Below are 27,791 nucleotides of genomic sequence, written 5' to 3'. Positions count from 1 at the left end.
TATTAAGTATTTTGAATATTGAACTTGAAATTATTCAGGTGCATCCCAGAACACTGCTGTTGAGAGGACAGAAACAGCCCTGGTCCCTTCTCTGTGGCCCCTGCCCCACTATGTGTCATGTGCTCATGTTTCTGAAATTCCACTGGATAGATGTCCATCTGTGCCCAGCAAACTGCTCACCTTCCAGAGCTCAGCCAAAACCTCACTGGTCCTGCTCATCCCTCTGCTGTACATACTCCTCCAGCGCCATGTCCTCTCCCATAACAGCTCTTTGCCTAAACATAGGCCTTCGATGAATTTCTCATCACTTGTTTCACACTGGGCCCTAGCTGCCTCAGACAGCTACAGGCTGGCCAGCTGCCTCAAAGACAGACCACTGGCTTCTCTTTAAAGCTGATCCCCTCTGACTTCTCCATGTGGGGTTGGGACTTAGCCTGCTCTCATTGCATCTTAGAGTTGTGGGGATCCAGATCGGGAAAGGAGAAGTCACTTGGCGAAGGTTATGTGGTTAGGGGAAGACAGGTTTGCACTGTTCCTGAAGAACAGAATACTATACATGCATTGGGGTTCCCTGGCACACTGACCTCTCAATGCTCTGAGCCTCACCTGCTTTCTCCACACTGTCCTCTGATCTACGGTGCAGGGTTTGCATGCACACACCTGTCAACCTCTTAGGTGCAACTTAATGTATTAAATTCAGACAAGCATTTCATGACCCTGGGTACTATTGTTAAGTTAGTAAAAGTTTGTCTTTGATAAAAATCCCCTCATAATTTTGCCTTACACACTGTTTCAAGAAATCCCTCCTAGCAAAATGTTTCTCAACTACCTAGTCATTGATTAGTAAAGTGAGTTAGTCTTAACAAGTCTGTCTGTCTGTATCTGATTTTCTTATAAACCAAACATTTGGGTAAGTTCACAAAATTGTGCCATAGCTACAAAAGGTTTGGACTTTGAAAAGCATTAGCTACGCCCAGCCCGGCGTGGCTCAGCGGTTGAGCGTCGACCTGGGATCCAGGCGATCAGGGTTCGATTCCCGGTCAGGGCACATGCCCGGGTTGCAGGCTCACAGCCGATCAATGACTCTCATCATTGATGTTTCTCTCTCTCTCTCCTTCTCCTTTCCTCTCTCTGAAATCAATAAAGATATAAAAAAAAAAGAAAAAGAAAAAAGAAAAGCATTAGCTGCTATTAGGGGCCCAGGCTTGTGAGTTTGGATCCTGGTTCCCCCTTACTAGCTGTGTAGCCTTGGGCAGCTTACAAAACCTCTCTGTGCCTAAGCATCCTCATCTGTAAATTGCAATTGATGGTCAGGCTGTCGTGAAGGTTGCATGAGTTCGTTGCACCTAGAATAGTTCCTGGCACCGAGTAAGAGTATGAGCTCTTATTAGAGTATGTTTGTTATTACTCTGTATCTCCTTATTTTACAGTCAGAAACCTAGAACTTAAAGGAATCCTCAAACTCTGTAAGAGGATGTCCCTGGTTGTTATAGAATGTTTAAGGCCCAGTGTGTTAGGAGCTCACCTCAGCTCCCCAGTCCAGAATTTGGAGGTTACAGTGGTGACTCCTGTCACACCTAATAACACATGATTGGGAAATGCTTTGTTTCTAGGGATGGCACAGGACTTCAAGGGCAGTAATTGCCCAAATGAATGTCACTGTTATGGCTCATGGAACTAATGTTCCATCAAGGACACTTGGTCCAGCTCTTTCACCTGACTGAGGATTTCATAATTTCTAGAATTTCCCAACATGTAAGTGCATCAAACAGTTCCACAGAAATCAGCACTCAAAGGCATGAGTCCACTGTACTTGTAAAGCTGCCGCTCTCCCCTCGTGACTCTCCTCGTGAAAGGTTATACTGAACTGCAAAGGAGCATGAGAGTCTTAGACCAAAGTTCCCCTTTCTCCAAAAACGCCCATGGTCCACCAGGCTTTGCACAGGCCATGCCTGTGCTGGTGAGGGCATTGGGCCCTAGGTGGGTGTTCCTGCCTCACCAGGAATGACAAGGCATTGACAGTGTGACCAGTTCACAGTCTTGCTCACAGGCGGCAGTGGTGAGCGCAGGCTGTGGAGCCAGTGGCTCCCGGTGACTGGCGGAGGCGAGCAGGAGGAGAGTGGAAAAGTGATCCCTGGACAGCGCCTCCTGGTAATTCACTGTGATTTCCCTTCCAGCCATCGAGGTAAAGCGCTGTCCAGATGGATCAGCCGCTTCCAACTCAATGTAAAATCTGGAACACAATTGAAACTGCCTTTCCTTCCATCAGTGCCCCAGAATGTGTCGATGCTGGTGGGCTCTGACCCAAAGGGTTCCATGTGCAAACACACTTAGTAACATGGGTTAAACGAAGTTAATCTGGTTTCCTTACGGTGTCTCAGGGCCCTCATACACTGAGGGGCATTTGAACCTCCAGAAGAGGATCCAAGCAGCAGTGCTTCTGAAACTCATTGGACTGCGGTTACTCAGATCACGTGGCAGGGCTAGAGTTTGGGTGGAACGGGTTTTGGGGCCACAGTCCTGAGGATTGTGCCTCTGGCAGATGTAAGGAGGACAGTTTGCCGGAGAATTTGAGGATCCTGGTTCCTGCGCTGACTCCACTTCCTCCCAGCCCATGACCACAGGCGACAGGCCGTCTCTGTCCCTGAGCTGCGGCCTGTGTCTGCCTGCCCCGCACTCGCGGAGAAGGTCACCGGAACCTGGACAAACGGCCCTGAAGTCGGGACGCCTGCAAGTGTAAGACACGGCTGTCAGTACCCAGCCCTCTTAACCCAGGAAGGCTGAGGGGAGCCCACAACTGGGAAGACATTCCGTTTGCCTTTGTTTTCTTTTGTCTTGCCAAAGGTTTTGTCTAAATGCATGAATCAAATTCTACTCTGTACAGATAAATGGACAGAGCCGACCGCAGCATCGCTGTAATCCCAGAGTAATGCCTAGGACTCGTCTTGCACCTTGACAGCTGTACTGTCCTGTTTAGTCCAAATCCATTTCTTTCTTGGTGTTGGACAGAGCTGTAGTCAGAGCCTTGGAGGAGGCAGGAAGAAAAAAGTGCCCGAGTGTCCCCAGGGCAAGCCATGCCCAATCCAGAGGGCTCGGAAAAGTGCAAAGGCTTTCATATTTTCCTGCTAAAACCCATAAACTGGCAAAAATTGAACTGATGTGAGGCTATTTTAGTCCTTACTTATGCTGCTTAGTGGAATCTGTACATTTTGCTGTGCAAAACATTAATGGGTTTGAATATGGGGTGCTGCCCCACACCCCTCTGGGGGTGTCCATTGCTTTTGTAATATTTGAGAAAACCAGCATTCAGAAACCTGTCTAACCCCAAGGGTTCCAGGTGAGAGGTCAGGGCTCTTATGGAAACTCTGAGGCACATGTGAAAGTAAATGTCACCCTCACTGGCCCAGAGGTTTGAGGAACAGGCTGTTCTGTTACTGGGTTCAGAGGAGAAGTTGCCACACCCTGTGACTGCTAATCACTGCCCTGGCACCTGGCGGGAAGCCTCATGGTTGCTGCAGAGCCCCTCCCGCCTCCTCCCTCCCAGAGACAAGCCAGTGCCTGGCCCATCGCACCCTGGGGCCTGCTCTCTCCTCCACCAGGGCCGCAGAAGGCTCCCAGGCTGCCAGTAAAGGAGCGATTGGCATGCACCTGGGAAGCTAACTACCGCCAAAAGCCAGCAGTATTTTATGAGCCTTAGCAATCTTGTTGTACCAGTCCATTATGAATTATTGAATTAGCACTGTATACTTATAGCAACATCTTAATAGTTTAATAATTTACTCATCCCTATGGATCCTTTGGGATATTTCTTTAAATTGTTAGGGAAAAGAGTCCTTTCAGAACGTTTAACCTCACTGGGGTATTCCAGTACTCTGTGATGCTTCCTGAATTTCTGAATCCCACCTACCTATTCCTAGGTCTGAAGTGCCTAGTTGGCAGCAAATTGACCAGCCTACCTGGGGCCCGGTGCTTACCTCCCCTTCCCGGGCTCCAGGGCCAACTAGGCTCTAGAAACCAGCCAGCCCTAAGATTCGGGATCTGACATTTAGTGTCCCACACTGGGTTGCATGGATTATGAGACAGTATAGGGACCTAAGCATCATTCATATAGTTTCTAAGGGGAAACAAATCCTGTGTCTAAACAGGAGACCGCCCTGCTTTTGGAGCACTCTTCCTTGTGAGGTGTGGCCTGCTGCGCTCGAGGGGGTCGTTCTCTGCCCTCCAAGCCCTGTCCTCACTTGTGCTCTTAGGTGCTTGTGTTACATGGACGCAAATGAAGCAGCCCTGTTTCCTCATGTTCACCTGCAGATGACCAAAGCCGGGAATCAGGGATAGCCACAGGTAAACAGAAGGAAGTTTCTAATAAAAGACCTGGATCCCCCAGGTATTGAGAATCCAGCTGAAGAGGCAAAGCATGATACACTGTGTTTATCTTCCCCAAGCTCCGGAGGAAATGCCTTGAACATTAAGGTCCCTTTTGTGTTGAGTTGTTTTTTTATCATGAGTGAAGTCACGCTTTATTTAAAAAAAAGGGGGGGAGGGGCATCGGCTTCTTCATCAGGTTGGCTTCCTTTGAGCCTGGGCCTCAGTCTGGTCACCTTTACTTTTGGAACCATTCAGATATGTAGGGAAATATGGCAAGAGTCCTGCAGAGAAATCCAGCCCTTATTGGTAGCTTCCAGGAATTGCAAGCAGTTAGAGAAGGTTGATGGGGTTTGTTGCCTGTTAAGTTTGTTAACTCAGACTCTCGAAAGTGGTTTTAATAAGGCCTCCTCCCTTTCTCCTTAACATTTAAGGTTCAATTTGTGGTTCCATCACCATTTGCGTTTGACTTGAGACAATCGGAAGAAGTACATCTTAGCCTGATCTCTCTCTTAATAGGGAGAAAAACTGTTTACTAGCTTTCAAGGTCAGTCTGGCCAACAATGGAGACAAGCCCGTGGGCTTGGGAACTCCAGGTTATTTCCCATCACCAGCAGATCCTGCCCAGCCAGATTGGCAGGTAACAAAAGTGAATCCACATATCTCTGATCACTCCTTTGCAAGCCTTTGAGGCTCTCCATGCACAAGGAGTGACCAGCATTTCTAAGACGCGAGCCATAAACCACCCCAGTTAATCACCTGGGTTCATTCACTCCCTGCACAGACTGTGCTGGTAACGCCCACTCAGTGGCGTTTGCTGAGCCTCTCAGTGTTCCAGACACTATGCCAGGTGCTGCTAACACAACAAATTCAGCCATCGACCTTGACCTTGAAGGGGAGGTAGGTGTGCAAGAGCCTGCACATAGTGTGATAAGTGGGAAGTTCTTGTGGAAACACAGCTGGGGAAGTCAGTTCAGGCCACAGAGTCGGGGAAAGAGAACACATGGGCTCCCTCTGAGGTGGCGCTTACTGACTGGCTAAGCATAAGGCTGTACCAGACAGAGGGAGTACCAGCATTTCTCCTCTGCAAGATGAAACTCTAGGAACCCCAGGAACAGTGGGGATCATTCTAGAATCCTGTGTCTCAGCTTGGAGTGACTGCTCTGTGTGTAAGCTGGTGTGCTTTTGAGAATGAAAGGAGGCACTGTTAGTAATTATATAGAGACCGGGGCCTAAACTCTGATGGTCCTCAAGGAGTCAGGGACACATGACCATCCCAGGGTAACTGGTCAGAGAAGAGGCAGCAGGGGTTGACTTTTTTTGGGGGGGCCCAGGAAAGGGTAGGAAGACAAATACGATGCCGTCTGCTGCTGCAATGATTTTTGAAGCCTGCAGTGCAGAAAATGTTTGTACTTGTGTCACCAATTCTAGTTTTAGGACTCCACCACAACCCTGTAACTGAACCATAAGGATGATGGCTTTTCTTTATATTCAAATCAGCACCTTTTTGAGGCACATGCCGAGGAAAAGTAACAGATTGCCTCTTGAGTTTAAGAACTCCTGTTCAGGGTTCATGATAGAACTTCTTTTAAGACTGTTCCCAGCTAGCACTCCCACTCCATCTCCACCTGCCTCTCTCAGACAAGCAGCAGAGGTGCAGATGATTTTTATCCAGGTGCTTCTTTCTCCTACCTCATTTGAAATGCTGCATTCTTGGTTTCCTAGAGAAAGCCTCCTAGCAAAGGGAGACTGTGCATCCACTTGCCCCAGGCAGACTTCGTGCCTCAGACCTTTCCAGGTTTCCTCCTGGGTGTCACTGTTCCTTGGGGTCCTTCCCTCTGGTCTTCAAGGTGACAGCTCAGTAATCAGCTGCTTTAACCTGGGGGATGGAACAGTGCGAGCACAGGTGATTGACACCCACTTCTCCAGAGCAGGGGCCACAATGTGGTGAAGTTTTCTGGAATAGTTCTGGTTTCAAATATTCCTTCCCCTTGTCCACACAAGGACACCTGTTTGTCAGGCAGTGTATCTGGTTCTGGATAACAAAATACAAAACAATAGGCTTATCTTACCTCCTTCATGTGACCCAGAGAAGCAAGGGTCCTGGGTCCATTAGCAAAGACCTTGAGTCTGTCTTAAGTCCCAGTCCACCCTGCGGAGCCCAGCACCCTCATTCACTTAGGCTCCAGGAGGGCATTCCCTTCTGCATTGGTCATGCTGGCTCTCCAATACCCAGCCCTGTGGCTGGCATCAGCAGTTGCTCAGTAAATATTTATTCCATTCACAGGCACAGGCACGGTGTCGACATGCAGGGATCCACATATACGGACCCGCCATGCCCCGGGCATTTGTGCTGCCCTGGATCTTAGCTGTGCCAGTCGAATTCCCCAACCAGAACCAACTCTTCAACTGAGATATTTTCCTCTTCCAGTCTAACAAAACACTCCCTGCAGTGCCAATAGGTAATAAAAGGAAGAAAAAGGCCCCCAGTTCCTCCTTTCCCCCAACCTCACCTGGCATTCTGAACCATTTACATTTATTGTGGTGTTTACCACTGTAGTTGACCCTGGAGGTTCTCACACTCCTACACTTCCCATCACTCTTAGACTAAATGGGCCTTAGGTATGGACTTACTTGCCCACCCACATGGAAGAAGGGAGGCTCTGGTGTGAGGGTCTGTTCATGAGTGCCATCCAAAGTGAGAACTATGAAATACCAGCTCTCCTTTGATTTCTTAAACATTAAGTTTATATTTAGTCCTAACATTCCTCAAAGCATGTCATGTCCATCCTGCTGAGAGCTCAGCCCAGGATGTCTACTCCTGGTCCCCCACTTTGTGGCCATGGCCATGGGACAGTCTCTCCAGGTGCATAGGGAAACCTCAGGTTGCTCCGTGTTCAGTCTTTCCCAAGGCCCACGCAAGGTGCACATGTGGTCCTTGAGTGTGGCCTCAGGTTACAGATGGAAGCCATCCTCCAGACACAGAGATGAGCTTCTCTGCTCTTTTTTTCACAAGTATAACCACCATCCTGTGGATGTGGATGTGGATGTGGATGTGGCCTGGGCGAATCTGCTCAGTTTACATGCTGACCTCTCAGTTCTCTCCTGAGCCACACCCTGTATGTGCAGAGTGCCTCGAAGGTGGCACTTGCTTATCTTCCTCGAATTCCTGTGAGCTGCAAAGGGGTAATTAGTTCCTCGTCTCAGGGAAGGACACTGAGGTTCAGAGTCCAGCTGTAGCGCCCATGGCCACCTGGTTCTCAGAATGCATGTTGTCTGTGGCCCTGTTCCCTCTCAGTCCCAAGAAACTGCCTCACCACCATTGGTTTATCTGCCTGGCCTTTAATAACAGGTGATCTGTTATTAAAAGCAGATTATCTGCCTGTCCCCTAAGGAAGCAGACACCCAAAGGGAACATTTGGCAGGAAGGCGTGGTGATGAGCGCGCTGGGCATGGGGCCTGGTGCGGCCGCCTTGGATGCTCCCTTACCTTGTGCTCCTGCTCTGCTGTTCTTCACTTGCCAAGTTCACAGAGTCTTGGGTTCTCTGCATGACATCAGGAGCAACCCTGGGATAATTCACATCCCCAACAGAGGATCCGCCTATGGCAGTTCTTCCTGTCGATAAGGACCTGCTCGGTTTTCTTGTGGTTGCCACAAACCCTGGCCACGTTGAAACACAGACCATTTGTCTCTGTTTTCCGTGTTAGCTTCTCGCAGACCTCGCTGGCCTCTGGGACCAGCTCTCTGATGTCTCTTGTCTTCACCTCACCCCTAACCCAGAACCCAGTACAGTGGGTGAATGCCAAGTGTTTGTTAGTGGACCGGAGGAAGGGGATGACAGTGGTGAGGAGTGGGGTCAAGTGTGCCTGCAGCCACTGAACAGGGAGAAAGCAGGAGGCCCTCCAGATGTAACAAAATGCTTCCTAGTTTTGAGGCATGCTTGGCACTTAATAGCTGTTGATATATGGTGAACAAATAAATGAAACCAACTAATAAACAAATAAACCCTGGGGCCCTTAGTATTAATTTTCCCAGGAAGTGACCTGGTCATTGGAGAAGATCGGAGCATCTGACTATTCAGTACAGTGAATGAAGACTTGAATCAGTGCTCATGGTGCCTTTGTCACAGCCTCGAGTGACTGATGTTAGTCTGCAGCACAGTCTGTCCTGTTGTATCCCATGCTGTCCGAATATTCTGAAGTGCCTGCTCTGAACCTGGGGTGGGGGTGGAGTTCTTGGATTGAATGGAAGTCATCCTACCTCACTGGCTAGTTTAAGAAGTAGAATTGGTAGTGGGTTTTGTTTTCTACATACTTGACTTGGCTCCTCTCTTTCTTTTAATTCCCAGAAAAGGCAAGAGGATGTAGTGTGATCTGAGGAGGGTCCACAGCCAGGCAGCAGCTGAATTTACAAATCTGGGGACCACTGAGAGGGCAGCTTGCCATGTCTGCCTGGCTGGCTGGGGAGGGACTGTGGCTATCAGATGACTAAATCCCTCCCTCCCGTGAGTTTGGAGGGTGGATTAAGAGTGTAATTACTGATGAATCCCACACCAGAGAAGTCCAGACGCTCTTGTCAATCATTCCGGTGCTTGACTTTAACCTAAGCTGTGTAGTCCTCCCAGGACTTTGGACTTTTGCTAGATGCAAAGCTCCCTAAGAGGGACCCCACTGAAAGTCCTTGAGAGCAAATTAAATCTGGCATCTCTCCTCTTTTATTGCTGGATTCTCCACAAACCCATCCTAGCGGACACTGGTCCCATTTAAGGTCAGCCACCTGGACTTGCAGAGATAGAAGTAGACCCAGACCAGATAATTTGTAATTTGATTTAATATTAACATGTACTTCTTTGTAATAGGAATTCTATTAGCAGTTGTCAGATTTTTTTCTACTTACACAATCATTTTCCTTTTTTAAAGTTGTCATACATGTTCTCTAGAAATACATCCTTTGTACTTTGAACCAAGGACACCCTCCTCCCCAAAATCAACCCATTGTAAGACATGATCTTTGGCCCTGCAGACAGCCCACTAGATTTGGTTTCACAATATAGATGATAAATACATTGATATTGTAGCACCTGTCTGATCAGCATTAACTATTCACTGGCACTTTCTTTTTAATTGAAATTCGAGAGGAAGACACTGAAACAAATGTGTTCAAAGATAGGACAGTTTTAAGTGTAAATGCTACTTACTGAAACGGAGTAACATTTAGAATTTCTAATACATATATGGCAGTTACACAGGTTGTCTGATAATTATACACAGCGTTTGTGAGCTACATGGGAGAACAGAGGCTTTCCCTGCTGTAAGGAACTCACTGTGAACAGGCACTTCCCAGGCTCAGCCTAGAAGCCTCTCCGAATATCACCAAGTATTGCCTAATTTAGCGTATTTTGAGCTGGCCCACCTACAGCCACTGTCTTCCAACAGTGTAGCTTTGGACCTAACCAGCAGGCAGGATGGTTTTTGTTTTTGTTTTTTCCCATCATCTTCTACATTGCCACATGGTAAAGCGCACGCACACACAAACATATTAATTTTTTTAAAGCTTAGCCCTTTCCTGTAATGATAACCTACATTCTTCCTAAGAGGTATCTTTTCAGGAACATTTAGCAACGTAAAGGAGGCCGTCAGTTTTCTTGCCCTACACAGTTTTCTGGGAGTGGGGTGGGCATGGGTCCACATTCTTTGGCACTGGGATGACCTTCTCTCTCTCTAATGCCCTCAAATCCTGCCCCGTGGTGCTGTCTGTGTTAGAACAGGGATGAGGAAACTTAAGGTGGACACCCGGTCATTCCCTAAAGAAGCTCTGAGAGGCCGTAGAATTCTCTAGTCTTTAAAAAAAGACAAGAATTCTTACATTACACTTTAGAAGACAAAATAGCTACTTCTGTACTGCCCTTATATAGGCATTTAATTCAGTACTTATTACAACTAAGTGTGATTTTGTCAGTGGAGGTAGCATTCTAAGCACAGTGCATCCTGTTTAGTTTCACTGAACTCCCAACTGTTCCATGAAATAGGGATTGTTCCCATTTTACAGATGGACACTGAGGCTCAGACAGGCCACTCATCTCTGGAACAGACTTAGAACAGCCTGGACTAAGGTTTTGCCCTGAAGTCACACAGCCAGGTCTGAATAAGGGAGCAGAGAAAGCCATCGCTGACCCTGACGACGGGTTCAGTCCTTTGTTACAAGACCAGTTTGAACACGAGCTCAGATGTTCTCCCCAGGAGAGTACCTTTCTTTGTTCATGCCCTTAAAAGAAATATTATAAACTGTGTACCAAATCTAGAAGGAATTGGGGTCCAAGTTATTTTCTTGGATTTAGAATGTAAAGCACTTGAGTTGTGTTTTATTTACCTTTAGTCAGACTCACTGGGCAATTACATATTCCTTAGGGGAAAAGGGGACAGACACACTTTTCCTAAGGTGCCAGCAGCCCCTGCCCACAGAGAACGCCAGCACTCATTATCCTCAGCGTGCGAGCTCTGCCAGCCCAAGAGCCACCAGTAAAAGGACCCGCAGTGCCATCTTGTGGGAAAGCTCTCAGCTCTGAAATCGGCTGGAGAAGAGAAACAACCTTGACTGTCAAACTTGGGAGAATGACATTGCGAAGAAATGTGTGGAGGCAGTCGAGTGAGATGTTCCTCTCTGGTCACCAGTCACGCTAATTATTATTTCCGTGTCTAGAAAATTAATAACCCAAATAAATGAACACCAAGCCAGAAAGCTGTTGCAGAAACTAAAATGGCTAGAAAGGATTTGCTTTTCATCTATTCACTAGGAAACGTATTTAAAATCACCGCAGGTGGGAAGATATTTTTCCGTGAATTGCATGAAAACCCAAAACCACAGGTTTAAAGCAAAGTCAAAAAAATAGTAGCAGAATCTGCTTCTAGGTTAGGGCTCTATCCTTTCAGAGGGAGGGTCCGAAAGAGGATGGCTTTTCCCAGGTATTCATCATGTGAACCAGGCCACACCCCCATATTGTAAGAGAAGAGGCCCCCTTAGACCTCATTGACTTTGTGCTAACAAAAGCAAGTTAAATCGTACCCTGTCCTTCCTTGTCCTAGCATTGTGCCCCTCTTCCTGTCACACTTGTGTGTACGCGTGCATGCACATGCACTCAGCTTAAACTTCACCTTTGGGGATCTGCGTTGTCTCCCCTTTATGTATTAGGGCCCCCGAGTATCCTGAGTATATTTTAGCAGAGCACCCTGCTCATTTCTTTCCTGGCACCCGTTTAAAATTTTACATGTCAGCGCTGCCCCCCCCCCCCCCGACTCCTACACTGGAGTGAGCTTGCTGAGGACAGTGGCACTGCTGCTGCTCCCTCTCCGGCTATAGGAGGAGCTCGGTCACCACTGTCAAGCTCTGTGTGTGACATTGCACCTCCTCCAGGCACAGGGAAGCCCTTCGCCATAAGCCCGTCAGTGGCTGGATGCACTGTGTTTCCATTCGTGGGGCTGGATTTGGGCGAATCAGCTGCCTCCCCATCCCCTTGTGGCCGTGCACAGATTCCCTGCAGGCTGCACAGTCTGGGGGCAGCACAGTGCGCCTAGTGAGCAGGCTGCAGGTTAAATGGGGTGCTTCTGTCTTGGGTGTCAGGAGAGACAGGCCCCTTCTCACGGAACTGTGAGCTGCCTGTTGGAAAATGAAATCGAGACTCTGACACAGCTCTCTGGCCCTGATTGTGCTCCCTGACTCACAGGCAATGTGGACTATTAGGGAGATTTTTAGGGGAAAATCCCTTTCTGAGAACTCATGTGCTTTCTTACCAAGAGGAAAGGGAGTGTCATATAATGACCACCTACTAGGTCCCCATGTAGCCTTTTCTGGACACCTCAGTGCTACTGATAACCATGTGGGAGGGAAGGGGGACTAGCCAAGGTCAATTTAGACTGCTCAGAGCTGGGCAGAAAGCGTCAGTCACATTGCCCAGGGCCTGCACTGACAGCCCAGGTCGTAAAGTCTTAGGACAAACAAAAATGTCAAGTTCTGTGATGCCAGTAATTTTTCTACTGATTACATGTTGGACTGGTAGTGTTTTAGGTATGTTGAGTTGAATAACATATATTGACATATATTTCAATAATTGCTGTTTTAGAGTTCAGGGGACATTTATAAATATGAATTCCGTTTCTCAGCCCTGAGGATTTCCATTTAAAGATGAGATCGTCAAATTGGTCCTGAGGACATCTGCCTTCCCCCAGGGCCAGGCATTCACAGATCATTTTCTGGCATTTTAATCCAGCCTGTCTGGAATGTCAATAAGGCATAAACCTTATCTGTCGAGGAAATTTACATAATAAATTATAAGAAATGTTTCTTCAGGACAGATGACCCTAGTAAGACTTTGGCATGGTCCTTAACAGGGGAACCCTGGAAACCTGCATGGATCAAACACTCGGGCCATTCAGGCCAGGTGTGACGAAGCTGCAGTTTCCATTGATGTACAGGAAGTGTTACCTAGCTCTAATCCCCACTAATTCTGCCTCACTCGTAGTTTCTTTAATTTTAAATAAGTGTGGTTTTTAAAACGAGAGGCCTGAGGATGGGGGAGGGCAGGAGCGATATTTTTCACTCTGTTTCCTGAGAGAAAGTAATGTTGCATCTTTAAAACAACAGCTGTCAGAATGATTTTCATCAGATTAAATAAATCCTCAAAGCCGCGATCACAGTTTCTAGAATCTTGGAAATGTAGGTTATGCTTTGCATGGAGCCCTAATGGAATTTAAGATACGCATGTTTTTGCAAACACAGCTTTGCAAGCAGACGCTTTACCAGGGTTTCTTGTTTGTGAATTTGGGTTTAAGCTACCATAGCTCAAGGAGTTGAGAGTTCTTACTGTGTAAATGTAATAAATGTTTATCAATTTGAGATGCTATTAATTGTAAATGGAAAAGGCAGTGAGCTCAGGGCCCTTGGCCAAGCCGATGGAAACGTGCGCTGCAGCACACACTCCTCCAGAGTGAGAGCCGTGTGGAAACAGGCATCACTGTCAGTGTTACACAAGAAGCCAGCTGCCTGTCTGCTACTCACTGGGGCTGCCCTGACCCTCTCCATGGGTTACAGCCTCTTCAGTTTTAGAGAAGAGAAGACAACTTTGGGGTGGGGGGAGTTTGTGTCATAAAGACCTTGAATGAACGATCAGTACAGATTGATATTCATTATTTCTTGATGCAGAGAAGCTTATTAAATGTATGTGCTAAATCTAAACCACAGTGAGATACCACTTCACATGCATTAGAATGACTACCATCAAAAAGACAGACAATAACAAGTGTAAGTGGGGATGTGAGACATTGAAACCCTGCTCATTGCTGGTGGGAGTCTGAAATGGTGAGAATGCCATGGAAATCAGCATGGCGGCTCCTCAGATTAAACATAGGACTAACACATGGTCCAGCAATTCCACTCTGAGGTCCTCTGGAAGAATTGAAAGCAGGGTCTCAGATACTGGTACACCCATGTACATAGCCATTAATCACAATAGTCCAAAAGACGGAAACAACTCAGGTGTCCACCGCAGATGAACAGATAAACAAAGTGTGGTCTATCCACACAATGGAATACTACTCAGCCTTACAAAAGCAAGGAAATTCTGGCATATGCCACAATATGGATGAACCTTGAAGACACTATGCTCAGTGAAATAAGCCAGACACAAAAGGACAATCATTGTGTTATTCCACTTATATGAGGTACTAGACTAGTTGAATTCTCAGGACAAAAAGTAGAACAGCAGTTACCAGGGTTTATTGTTTATGAGGTAGAGTTTCTGTTAAGGGTGATGAAAAAGTTCTGGAAATGGATTGTGGTGATGGTTGTATAACAATATGAATGTACTTAATGGCACCGAATTGTACAGTTTAAAATGGCTTAAACAGTAAATTTTTTTTAAATGTTAATTAGTTGCTGAGCTAGCTGGGGTTTGAAGCAAACTTGGAAAGGAGGAGAGAGTTTGTACTCTGTAGGAAGGTCATTTAGCAGAGCTAACACAGGCTGGAGTCTCCCCTCCAGTGTGGATGAGACTTTGCAGGTACAGCACAATTCTTTTATGTTGTTTTAAAAAAAATACAAAAATGGTGCGTTCTTGCAGCAAGAACCTCTTCTCCGACATGCTGGATCCGCAGGGCTATTTCCTTTACTCTGAGTCCAACAGGATTTTCTCTAGTATACTGTCCTTTGATGAGCAGAATCCAAAAACCCCTCCAAACTCAATAGCTTAAGTACTGACGAGTCAGAGCGTGGGGTCAAGCGAGGAGAGTCATACTCGAGTCAAGACCTAGAACCCAGCCTTGTTGTGTTTAACATAGTAAACACCCAGAGCTGGAGTGGGGAGGGTCACCTCTGAGGCACACTGAGGCCGTCGAGTGAAAGTGTGATTCCTGATGACAGGGTTCTGAGGTCTGGAGACCCTTTCTCCACGCACACAGAGGGGAACAGGTGCTGGGAACAGACCACTGTGGTGGCCACTGCAGGCTGGTGTTCTGCCTGCAACAGGACCACCTCTTCTCCCAGGAGCCAGCCGCACCACCTCCTTAGAGCATAATTTGCTAATTTAGTTACAATTATTTATAGTTCAGTTCTGTGCATAACTGTGTGTGTTTTATACACATAGTAACATAGAATTAGAAGTGATTTTAACTTTCTTTGCTTGTCTGCTTTTCAACAATACATTGAACATATGTGTGTGTGTGTGTATGTAGAGAGGATATATATTTTATATATGTGTGTGTGTATATATGTATACACACATGTATAAAATGACCCAAGCTTCCTCCGCCAGCCTTCAGGGCTCACTGTGGGGAGGAGCTCATCTCTATTGTGTATCTCTTCTGACCAGATTCACTCTCTACCTCGCTGGCTAGGAGGGAGTGTCTCTGTTTCTGCCTTCAGAGCCCAGACTTAGGTTACAAAACCAATAAAAAGTGGAGATGATGGAAGTGGTCACGCGCTCCTACAGATGGCTGGGCCTTAGTAGAAGGTGATGCTGTGTAATTAGTTGTCAGAACAGAACTATCCCTATTTCAGGCTCCTCCTATATTTTTAAAGGAGCATTCAACAGTGAAGAAATGTTTGTGCTACCATTTCCATATTTATTTCCAAAACATTTATACCATATGAGAATCCAGAACACCTTTCCCAAGCTTTGGATGCAAAACGCTCAGCATGAGTACCCTGGCAGACCTCCCCTGTGGGTGCTGTGGGGCAGTCCCTGAAGGTATGTTTCGATGCAAACAAATCCAGACATTCTACAAGAGGGGTTTACCCTTGAGCTGAGCTCATTCACCTCTGCCTGGCCATTGATCCTGTGGCCAAATCATATTTGTGTAGAAGGAAAAAAATCCAAGTCAGTTAACCACACAACAAATGCTAAATAAAACCATGGTCATGCGGGGACGTTTCTGTGCTGCTCAGGAAGACGAGGTTTCTTAATTTCATGGAGTAACAGAAGTTACTTGGGGGAATTTTGGGTGTTTGTGCTCAACTCTTTGGGATTTAAACAGCAACCTTTCTGAACACGGGACTTTTGCCTGCAGCAACACAAGCTAAGGCAAGCAGTTGCCTTGGAAGGACCAGCAGCAGAGCTGGCGGGAGGCAAGTGGGGCAGCTCACGAATGGGTCCCATTCTTTCTGCCCAGCAGGACCAGCCTTGAGCACATCTGCCTGCCTCCTCAAGCTGCCCCGTCACACTCTCCCTGCCGGGCTGGCCTTACCACCTGCCGCTCCCAGGTTTCCTTACCTCTGCTCAGGCCATTGTGGAAATGTGTGCCCTTGTGTACTGCTTAGCACTGTGTTCTGACATTTTAAAACTATGACATGTGCAGCCATTTAAAAATGCATAGAAGAGCATATAATAACATGGAGGTATAGAAAGCAGATTACAAAACAGTATGACTCTTTTGTAAGAAAAACAAAAAAAATTTAATAAAACGAGAGTGTCCACCTATCCATAGACTGGAAGGATAGCCAACATGTTAACAGTGAGAGCTCCAGGTGGTAGAACTACAGGTGATTGTAACATGTTTTGGTTTGTCTGTTTCTCAACAATGAACATGTCTTACTTTGGTCCTGTGTCCATCCCCTCAGTTTTGGTGACAATGGGCAAGCTCAGTATGATATAAGATGTTAAAAATGACCATAGCTTCAGAAGGACCTTACATTTCTACTATTTGGCGTCCCATTGGGGCCAGGAGCTTCGCATTGGCTCTGGGAGCTCACCCGTTAGAAGCCGTTGGAAGCCATGGGCTCCACAAGACTTGTGGAAGGGGACCCTCAGCCTACAGGACAGGGAGTTAGTCTCTGAGTTCATCCAGTGTGACCTGATTTACTGCTTCAAGAAGTGTCTATGTCTGTAATCTCCTGAAACCAAAACCACTGGGCTTGCCCATAGTTACAAACTGAGGATGAGCCAAAGAACAAAAACAAAAAGAAAGTGCTTTCCAGCAACTCACCTGCTGTTGCTACAATCTGTTTTCCTCTCTCACCCTTTGCCTGACCTCACCTGGGGATGCAGGGGAAGGGGGGCGGTTTCCACAGGTATCCTGAGCCCAGCTGCCAGCTGCTGGTTGTGACGAAATAATACTGAGGAAGAGACTTGCATCCTTCTTCCTCGTCCCTCCTCAGCCATTGCTTATTCCCCTCCCTTAAAACTAACCTCATCCGCCCAGCCAGGCATGTCTCAGAGGTTGAGCATCGACCTAGGATCCAGGCGATCGGGGTTTGATTCCCGGTCAGGGCACATGCCCGGGTCGTGGGCTCGATCCCCAGTGGGGGGCGTGCGGGAGGCAGCTGATCAATGACTGTCTCATCATGGATGTTCCTATCTCTCTCTCCCTCTCCCTTCCTCTCTCTGAAATCAATAAATATATACTTAAAAAACAACAAACTAACCTCACCCACCCTGTCAGCGCCTGCCACAGTCCCCTTTTGAGTTGTTCTGCTGAATCTTCTTTTCCCCTCTTGTCTTGCAGTCCACCGAAACCCACTGTGTTCATCTCTGGTGTCATCGCCCGGGTAAGAGCCTTCATCACACAGGCCTCAGCATGCGGTCTTTGGGTCCCTTGTGTCTTTGCTTTGTCATCTCCTGTCCATGGAGCATATAGTGAGGAATTAGGAAGTGTGACAACACGGAGCACACAGCGGGAGCGGGAGCAGCTGCCTCTCCTCTTCCCTCACCTGTCTCCCTTCTCTTTAGACTCCTCGGCGGGGTCACAGCTACCCATGGGCCAAGTGCCTCTGGAAGACCTGTGAGCTGAGAATTTTTACATTTTTAAATGGTTGAAAAAAGTTTAAATAAGAATTCTGTGTCTTGACATGTGAAAAGTATATGCAATTCAGACTTCAGTGTGCATGGGTGAAGTTTTTGTGGCGCACAGCCACGCCCAGCAAGTATGCATCACCTGTGACTGCTTTCAGGCTGCAGTGGCTGAACCGAATATTTGAGGCAGAGAGTATGAGTCTCAACGCCTGAAATATTTACTCTCTGACATTACAGAAAATGCTTGCCAACCCCTGGACTAAACTCAAGGGTGTTCATCATACTCTTTACATTTCAAGAGCCCCCTCTTGTGGTGAGACCCAGCATTTTGTAACTATGGACCTCCCAACAGCTAACTCCCTTTGTGAGGGGGACGCACTAACACCACCCACATTTCTGTGGCTCACAGTACATCTGAGGACTTAGCATATGGTGTGCAAAAAAATGTCACTGCCAGGGACAGCTCACCACAGCCATCCAGAGATGCTGGGACAGACGAGTGGCACATTTACTACTTGTGAGAAAATTAAATGCAGACACAAATTCGAGGTCAAGCATGGCCAGTTGGCTCAGCCAGAGCAGCCATGCTCCAGCCTGCCCAAGGTGGATGGGCCCTGCTCCTATTACACAGGCACAGTTGGCACACAGTGATTTTCCCTGAAAACAGCCAGTACCTTCTCCGAGTCTCGGCAGATCGAGTCAGGTGCTATCTCACACTTCAGCCCTGCCCTGTGTTTCCTTCCCAGCTCTCAGCTGTGGCGGCAAGTCTGAATTTAAGACCTTGGATTTGGTTCTGTGTGGCCCCTAGTTCAAAAGATTATAAGAGCAGTTCTAGCAGAAGAAAGAACCAAACACACTTAGTTCCCAGTGAGTCACATGGTGTGGGGACAGAGACAGCGAGCGTCCTCACCTGGGTGGTACCTGGCCCTCCGTGCCCCTTAGCTCCCCAGAGAGCTTCAGGACTCCCACAGCCCCAGGAGATAGGCTTCTGCCTGCCCATTCCATCACCTGTGCTGCAGGGACACGGTGAACCCGGGTTGGGGCCTTGCTCCTGCACAAACCCAGCTATTCAGTGTTGATGAACCCAGACTTTCCTTCTATGTCTCCCACAGGGTGACAAAGACTTCCCCCCGGCGGCTGCCCAGGTGGCTCACCAGAAGCCCCATGCCTCCATAGACAAGCATTCATCCCCAAGAACCCAGCACATCCAGCAGCCTCGCAAGTGACCAGCGAGGACCAGCACCCTCCCCAGCCGTGCCTGGTTCCCGACATTTGGTATTTCCCCAGCAAAGTGAACTGCATTTTCTTCCAAACACTTTTCCACTGGGAAATCTAAGGCAAAGCAAAGCACCTTTCTTTGCCTTACATTTCCATATTGAAGCTAGAAACAGACCCCAAACCTTGTCCCCAGGGAGTCCTGTTCAGTGACTGAAGGTCACTGTGCCATTAGCAGAACTTGCTGAGCCCTGAGCAAAATGAAGTTGCTCAGGGTTTAACTTTAGATCTGTTTCAGCCATTGGCTAAAATTCCTGCCCGTGGTCCCTAAAACAAGAGGGCACAAATTTGGGAGGGTTAGAGTAGGATTAGGGGGAAAACTCAATCATTTCATGCTTTTTAGTACTAGGGCATTAAAATCTTCAAACCCACAGGAGCATTAGAAATGCAGCTGTTAATTACGGGGATGGGTTTCAGAAAGAGCAGAAAGACTTAAAACAGACCACAGAAACCCTGAATGTCACTCCCTGTGTGACAAGGGGTCCCTGTGCAGGGTGACACCAGGCAGTACCAGGACAATGAAAGAAAAGCTTGCATCTCTAAAATGGCTCTTTTATTCCAGGAGTCATCTTGCTGAAAAATTAGAATGTAGGTCGTTTGCCCAAAGATAGTACTTCTGGAATGAGATCTCAGTGTGGGTCCCAAGTCCGGCACTGCCTTGCCATTGAGACAGGCTATGCCAGAGAAATTGAGGCAGACCTGCATTTGTCATTACTCACCTCTGTAGCAGTTTTGAGTTATGGAAGTGATCACTGACCACGTAGATGTATAGCAATTCTGGAACTCCACAGCAAGAGTATAGAATGCCTCGAGGGAGAATTGAATACATAGAGAACCAGGCCAAAACCTGCCCTTTGTCTCCCTGGGAAAGCTAGAAATACCACAGCCCATTTGAGCTAGAAAAGCCTCTTGTCAATCAGTCCAACTGTCCAGAATTCCTTCTGCCTGAGTGCACAGTTGCCTGGCCCACGTTCACTTGGGCACATCAGATGGTCCCATTTCTGCACGCGTTTCCTTCCCAGAGCCACCCTAGACTGCTCTCTGGCTCTCGGCTGTGGAGTGCCCTACTTTTCTGAAAAGCCAAAGGGCTCCTTCACTGAGATGTTCAGATCTTCCCAAGCAGATGCTCTTGGAGAGGGCACGGCCCCTACCGCCCCACTGGCCAACAGTGGCTTTTGCCGCAGGCTAGCACTGTGCTGTGAGCAGCGTGCACCCCACTATCCTCTCGATACCGTTATCAAATCCATGGCTGCGACTGGTAGAAGTGGCGCAGACCTAGTCAGGCCCACCTTGCCCTCCCCCGAGGGAGAAGCACCACGCTGGCATTCTGAAGGCAGTGTTTGGTTTCCTGCCCCACTGACTTGAGGAAGCTGACATCTAACCTTCAAGGTACCATATGATCACATCTGGTATTTCTCAATTTCTGAGAGGTTGGTATACACTGAGGCTGGCTTTTGGAAAGGTACACTTGGTGGGCAGCACTGTGGTGAGACACACAGAGCAAGCAGCTCCCCACCCCCACCTCCCAGAGTTGGCATCTCAGAAGGGATGCTGAGAGCAGGCAGCTCTAGGTCAGGCCTGTGCAGACCATTGCACCCTCCGCTACAAAATTCAGACGCGTTGTTGACACTTGGTTTTGCAGCCAGAAGCGCCATGCTGTTTCCCAGGGGGCGTATTTCGTGTACTTGTAGCTGCATCTGGCTTGTACCTGTGGGCTCCAGGTCATTGAAAGTATAATGTTTTCCTGAATGAGTGTATCAATTGTTAACTTCAAGAATAATACTGATTATAATAAAGCCCCTGCATTTCTTCTCATGGTTTGCTTTTTCTTACATTTCAGAGATTTTTCTTTTACATTTTACTAGGGTTGCCAGATGGTTTCTATAGAAACACAGACATTCATGCATGATGGGTATTTTCACAAACTGTTTCACAGACACAAAGTCAAACTATTGGACATGTGGCACCTCGAGTCTAATCATCTACTTTAAAATGTCCTAAAATGGAAAGGCTTAAGGCAGTTGATTAAAGCATCTTATTTGGGCCTAGCAGCTGGCCCTGTGCTGGGGGTCCTTTGGGAGCAGACTTAGGAAGGAATTACTAGCAGGAAGCTCAGGGTCGCTCTGAGCAGCTTTTGACAAGACGTTTGCTTTTCTCTAAAGGTCTCCTGTAACCTGTATGAGTAGAATACAAAAATAATCACAACTATTCAAACTTGAGGTCACAGATCACAGAATCAAATCCCAGCTTTGGGCTGGGAGGTCCTCATTGGCCAGGCGAGGACCTGGGATGTGCTGTGATCTGGAATGTGACTCCTGTGCACGCGAGCACATGCCCGAAGCAGAGCAGTACTGCTGCCTGTCGGTCCCGGTTCTTTCCACAAGCTCGGTGTGGATGCACATGAGCCCAGGGAGCAAAACTGGGCAGGGCTGCGGGAGGGTCTGGTGGGGGGAGACTCTGCCAGACCCAGCAGGTTTTTAATTAATTAATTATTTTGAAAACACCTGCCACCTGCCCCGGCACCGTGGCGCTCTTCTGCTGTTCTGCAGCTTTTTCCAACTTCACATCTGCTGTGCTGCTTAAATGCTTCTTCTTACAAACCCAAAGTAAACCTTTTCCCCCCCAAGACCTGGCATCCTGCTGGCCTCTGCAGTATCAAAACAAAACAAAACAAAACCAGGCATTGCGTAACCCTCCCAGGACGCGTCTATACCATATGTTCCTGAAAAACAGGCTGAGTGGGTGGTGACAGTTAACCAGGAAACTTTGAGTACTTGGATTTCTCTCTTCTGTAGTTATATTAGCCAGGGTTCTCCAGAGAAACAGCCAATAGGATGTGAATAGTAGGTAAGGTAGGTAGGTAGATAGGTATTTGTTTTAAGGAACTGGCTCACGTGATTCTGGAAGCTGGCAAGTCCCAAATCTACAGGGTGGGCCAGCAAGCTGGAGACCCAGAGAAGAGCCAATGTTGCAATTCAAGTCCAAAGGCATTTACTGACAGAATTCCCTCTTAGTTGGAAACAGGGACAGGGTCAGGTCAGTCTTTGTTCTATTAAAGGCCATCAGCTGATTTGATGAGGTCCAGCCACGTTATGGAGGGCACTGTACCTCACTCAAAGCCCACTGATTTAAATATAAATGTCAACCAAAAACACCCTCACAGAAACATCCAGAATAATGTTTGACCAACTATCTGGGCACTGGCCTAGCCAAGTTGACACATGAAATGAACAAATCATCACATGAGTTCATCGATGCTCATTTTTCTTGAGACCTTCAAAGCATCTGGGATCTGTTTTCACTTTGACCACGTTGAAGCATCCAAACGTCTCGACATTTTGTCTGACGTTAAACTTCCTCTTCCAAACAGACTTTCTAAAATTCAATTAAGGGAGGGCGCTTAAGACGAGAAAATAAAATTTTTCTCATCTTCCCCTTTAATCCTAAATATTATTATAAATCCAACTGCTGTGCTTTCAAAAAAATCCAATTTGTCACCTGGAAAAGACCCAGCATGATAGGACATAATGAACTGATATAATCTGGGGGATTTGGAACTCTACCCAGAAGCCCTGAATGAGCTTTTTGATTGCATTTCCGCATTGTCATCCGCGCTGCCAAGGGTCACCTAAAAGAGAGAGCCCGACTTTTTGTAGCACAAAGGCTGTTTCTGTACAAATTGCCAGAAACTGACTTGTGTCATTCTTTAACTAGCGATGGTTTGAGAACATGGACTGTGCTTAGAGTTCTGATAATGAAGTTCATCATCTCTAGAACAGTCTTCCCACCTGGGGGCGATGTTGCCCTCAGAGGACATTTGGCAATGTCTGGAGACATCTTTGGTTGTCACAACTGAGGGTTTGGGAGGGATGCTAGTGAGTAGCATCTAGGGAGCAAAGGCCAAGGATGCTGCTAAAAACCTGACAATCCACAGGACAGCCCCCACCACAAGGTATTATCCAATCCGAATGTCAGCAGTGCCGAGGCTCAGAAACCCTAATGACCCTGTTCTAGAAGTCCATACTTACCATATTGCAGCTAAACTATTAAAGGCCAATTCCCCTCCTGCTGGAATCTTGAAAATAAAACAATATATGTGTTCCAGTGGCAAGGATACCCAGTGGAAGCAGCTAAGGCTCAAGCTGTGTCCGCTTTTCAGTCCCTGGAGCAGAAAATAGCAAATTGCTCTGATGCAGATTTGCTCCTGGATGCAGTGGAAGTTTCCAGATAAAGCAAGCCTTTTCCTGCAGGGAGGCGTGCGACGCATCTACAGCATCAGGGTTGTTTTCTCAGTCACCGATACAAAGAAGAGCAGAGATAAATGCCTCCCGGTGGCTTCCCGAGCACACTCACCTAGACAGGCCTGCCAGGCACCCAGGTTTTTGTCTCATTCCCAAAAGAAGGTCTGGAAGCCTCTTTCCAAACGATTAAAGCCTGTTTTCCAAAATGAACCATGTGTCTAAAGCTGATTAACCCAACTCCACGGAGTGAAGAGCAAAAGAGGAAAATGGGCCCCTCTCTGCAGAGCGAGCAGCTAAGCGCGAGGGGAAGGCCAGGGCGTCAGCTCACCTGGCATCCCTGCCCCCTGGCACGGCCCCCTCCCGCAGCTCCCCTCCACAAGCCCCCCTTTCCATCCCAGGAGGAGGAATGAGAGGCCAGCTGTGACCTCTCCACTGCCTGGAGCCCAGGCTGGAGATTCTCACATCTTCCTTCCCCTCGGACACTGGGGGTTTTGGCTGCAGCATATACAACTAGGTGACGTCACACGGGACATAAAGCACAGAGCATGAGAGGGAGCAAAGGTCTGCGGAAGTCACGAGCTTAGCATACAGTTCCTACCTTCAGTGTCAGTGATGCCTCTGCCTCGTGTCGGGGTGGAGACCCGGGCTGAGTCACCTGAAAAGCGCTGTTTCCGGGGCCGTCGCTCGCTGGGGAAGGCCTGTGTGACTACAGAAGTGGTTCGGGCTCAGTGATCCCCACTTCCGGTTAGGTTAAGACTCATCCGAATTCCGGTCAGCCAAGTGAACGGCTATCAGATGTTGTGTCACACAGGAACCGAACAGGCAAACCGGAAACCAGGGCGGGGTGAGAAACGCACATCCTGACCTGTGTCACCTCTCAGAGGGTCTGCGAACGGGCCTCTTAGGCGGCTCCGCCCTGGGCTCGGGAGACACGATGGGCTCCTCCTCGGGGCTGCCCTTCTGCTGATCGGGGCCGGAAAGACCTTGACCCCGTCAGTCTGGGTCACTGCTCCTGGCGCTGAGGACATCACCGCAGCTAAGCGAGCACAGATGACAGAGTTCACTAAAGCGTGACCGCAGTGCAGCCCCGGGGCCAGGAGCGGGCACCTCTCCACCTGCGGAAGGCCCGGTGTGGGCCAAGGCGCTCGCCAGACCGGGGTGGCACGGGGCCGGGGGCGGAAGGCTCCGCCCGGCTGTCCCTGGCGAGACTCCCTAGTGGAGGGCGCTGCAACTCGGCTCTTTGAAACACACGTGTCCTCATCACCACTGCAGCCGTGTTGCGCTGATCTCTCTCCCGTGAGGATCGCTGGGGTTCTTGAGAGGCATTCCTGATCACCTGGAGGGCATGGAAGCAGAGAAGAGCTGACAGTCCCCTAAGGACTGTCACTCAAGGTAGTGAGCAGGGAGCCTGTGCCCAGAGCGGGCCCCAGCATCTCCCTGTCCGCACCGGCACAGACAGGGTGTGCAGCACTCATTCAGAGGCCTCTTCTTCAAAGAAACGCGTACGACTGCCAGGATCACAGAGAAAACGTAGCAAAGCCAGGCCTGGACCCCGTCTGTCTGTCTGTCTCCAAAGACCTTTCCCCACACAGCTCAGAAGATGTGTATTGTCGTTTGGTTTAATTAAGCTAGCCAAGCATCCACTTCCCCGTATGCTTTTCTGGGAGAAGAGCCAGGCTGAGTCTAATAAAGCGGAGTATCTTCCACACTGTGTTTCCACCGAGCTGATTTAGCTGGTTTCCATTGTCATTTAATGTCCTGCTCGTCAAACACCAACGCCTTCATCAACACGGCCTAATCGGCAATGCCCTGAGAGCCATTTGGTAGTAAGACAGCCATCGCCACCCCCTCGGCCAGTGGGAAGCAGCTGGTGGTGGGACAGTTTTCTGGCTCCCGGGCTGACCGACTGAGGAGGCAGATCACAGCCCAGGAGAGCTTTGGGCCTCCTCCCACTGCCGCTCCTCTCCAGGAACAGAGCTCGGCCCCCGGGAATGGCCTCTGGACATCTCAATTGTCCAGTGTGGGATGTCCTGTGTTCGGCCACCCCCTTAGCCCCAGGGCAAGAATCCCTCCATCAGTGAGGTAGATGAGAGGCCATCAAAACTAGGAAGCAATGGGATTTTCAGGAGATGGGGCCGCAGGAAGGAGAGCAGGAGGAAGGGTCACGAAAGCCGAGCTCTTGGCTCGAGCACCTGGGCAGATGGTGAGGCCATGCGCCTGATGAGGAAACTGAAAACAAAGCAACAGAAACAGGTTGAGGAGGAAATCGAGGGCCATCTGGAAAGCGGGATGGAGGTGCCTCAAAAAAATCAAAACTAGAACTACCCTATGACCCAGCAGTATCTCAAGGGCCTGAGTCCGGGACCAAAATGAGTGTGTAGAGTTAGAGAAACACCGGCTGGCACTGGGGATGGGGTGGGTCAGCGGGCCCAGCCCTGCACAGCAGTGGGAGGGAAAGAGGAAGTGGTTGCCTTTCCCACCCCCAACCTATGACCTCTCACCCCTCAAAGAGCATCATGCACTTCAGCCAAGGGAGGAGGCGGGGATGGGAGCCGCCAATGGGTTTGGCCAAGAAGGAGGTCAAGTTTCCACCTTTCAATGACCACTCAGGACAGTTAGCAGGTTGAAAGTTGGTCCTTTCCAGTGGGCAGCCCAGGGAGAGGGGTCCCTGAACCCTCCTGTCTCTGGTGGCCCACAGAGCAGCCCTATCCAGCTTCCCAACTAGGCTCTTACACTAATAAAGCTTATTTTTTCAATAAGAGTTAATGACAAATTGAAGTCATATCCTTACAGCTGACTTCTTGATAGCCTATTTTTTAAATAACATTTAGAAGTACCAAGGCAGATTTGCCTTGGAGTCATTTATTTTATATTTTATTATTTTTTATTCTTTTATTTTTATATTTTATTTTTTATATATATTTTTAGCCAGGAAAACCTAAGGGAGAGCAGTGACCTGTGAGACCTGGGATCTGGTGACTTTGCTGCAGGGACAATGTGATCCAAGATGGGATGCTGCAGGCAGCTGACAATTTACCTGAACAGTTTGTGCATCAGTTTGTTTTGTCAGCAGACTGGAGGTTTCCAGGCCATTTTTAATGTCCCCACTGCTGGAAGCCAGCCCAGTCACCATCAAGGGAGACAGCAGGAGTGACCTGCTGGGAGCCAGTGACCATGTGAAGGGCAAGGTTGTGCACTATCAGCTGGGGAAATAGACCACCATCCCCCTCCTCCACTTACTTTTCATGTCCCAGTTCTCAGGCTTTTTGAACAGGCCTATCCCTTGTATGTTACCTGCCTATTTACCAGTATTTCCACCCATCACATACACACATCATTTGCTCTTTCACAAACAACAAATACAAATAATCTCCAGTAACAATCTTGACCTAGTTTTTTTTTTAAATTTGACTTCTTAGTTAGGGCCTTCCTTAATAATTTTAATTTTTGATTTTTAATGCATCAGACTTCAGATTTCCTAAATGTAGAGAACTTTCCAAATAAATAGGAGCTGTTTGTTTTCAGTCCTATCAAATATAACCTAAATGACGAATCGTGTGTGAATGTAATTTTTCAGAGCTAAAAAGAAAAAACAAAGTTTCTATAAATCAGAAGAAAATATAGAAATGTTAATTTGGGGGTAGGAAAAAACTGTCTTAAAGAAATACAAAATGTGAATATTTTTAAAACTTAGTTTGACAAGTTTTAAATCATAAAACTGTTAGATGAGACACTTGAAAGATAAGTGATAAAATGGGAGAAAATAAACACAATGTGTGTCAAAGATCTATGATCCAAAACTTGTAGCAAACTCCTACAAATCAGTAAAAATTACATCCAAAAAATAGAAGAAAAATTGAGAAACAGATATAAATAAGAAAGTTTTATAACAGGAAATAAAAGTAGCCTAAAGACACATGAAAAGATGCTCAACCTTGCCAATAATTGGGGGAAATGAAAATGAAAACGAGATAGTTTTGTTTAACTATCGGATTGGCAAAAATTTAGAAAGTCTGATGAACAGCAAGTGTTGCTGCAGGTGCGAAATGACCTCCTTTGTCCATCGCCAGTGGGCACGTACTCAGCAGCCTCAACACAGCAGGGACCACTGAAATTAAACTGTGTCTTCCCTTCTGCCTGGCAAATTCCACTTTTGCACTCCTGTCTTAGGAAAAGATTCGCTTGTGTATACAAATAGGTAAGTTCAAGGCTCTTCCTGACTTGTACGAAATAAGAAGCAGAAATGCTGTAATAGTCCAACATGAAGAAACGGTCAAACGAGCCGCGATGCACCTCTCCCGAGGAACACTGTGCAGGAATCAGCAAGGTGGAAGGAACTAGAGCATGCTCTCCCCAGCCCGGGCCAAAGAAACGTGTACACGGCGCCGTCTCATTTGGACTACACCTCACGGGAAGAACACAGAGGAAGGTATTTCCAGAAACACCCACAAGTAATTGGCTGAGGGACTGCCCCAGGGGAGAGTGAGTCACTTTTCCCCTGAGACCCTTTAGTAGTGTTTGGTTGATTTCTCCTGTGTTTGAACATTACTATTTTAGCTGTTAAAAGAAAATTAATTTTTAAATTCCTTAAATAGCTTTCCAGAGTCATGTTCTAAGTAAAGAAACTAAAGACCAA

At 47.7% G+C, this 27,791-nt stretch overlaps 1 protein-coding gene across 1 annotated transcript in view; it reads left to right on the top strand.

Annotated features, from left to right (window-relative positions):
- DAP (death associated protein) overlaps positions 1-20,729 on the top strand; it is a 48,678-nt gene extending 27,949 nt beyond the window's left edge. Inside the window, exons 3-4 of the mRNA XM_081133741.1 lie at positions 17,353-17,395; positions 18,752-20,729. Coding sequence (XP_080989867.1) covers positions 17,353-17,395; positions 18,752-18,865 — 157 coding nt within the window. The 3' untranslated portion in view covers positions 18,866-20,729. The remainder of the gene's footprint in view (positions 1-17,352; positions 17,396-18,751) is intronic.
- The last annotated feature ends 7,062 nt before the right edge of the window (positions 20,730-27,791 follow it).

The sequence above is a fragment of the Miniopterus schreibersii genome (assembly GCF_964146895.1).
Source record: "Miniopterus schreibersii genome assembly, chromosome: 3".
In the NCBI taxonomy this organism is placed as follows: domain Eukaryota; kingdom Metazoa; phylum Chordata; class Mammalia; order Chiroptera; family Miniopteridae; genus Miniopterus; species Miniopterus schreibersii.
Note: the sequence above shows the minus strand (reverse complement) of the source record. Positions and strands in the feature narration are given on the sequence as shown.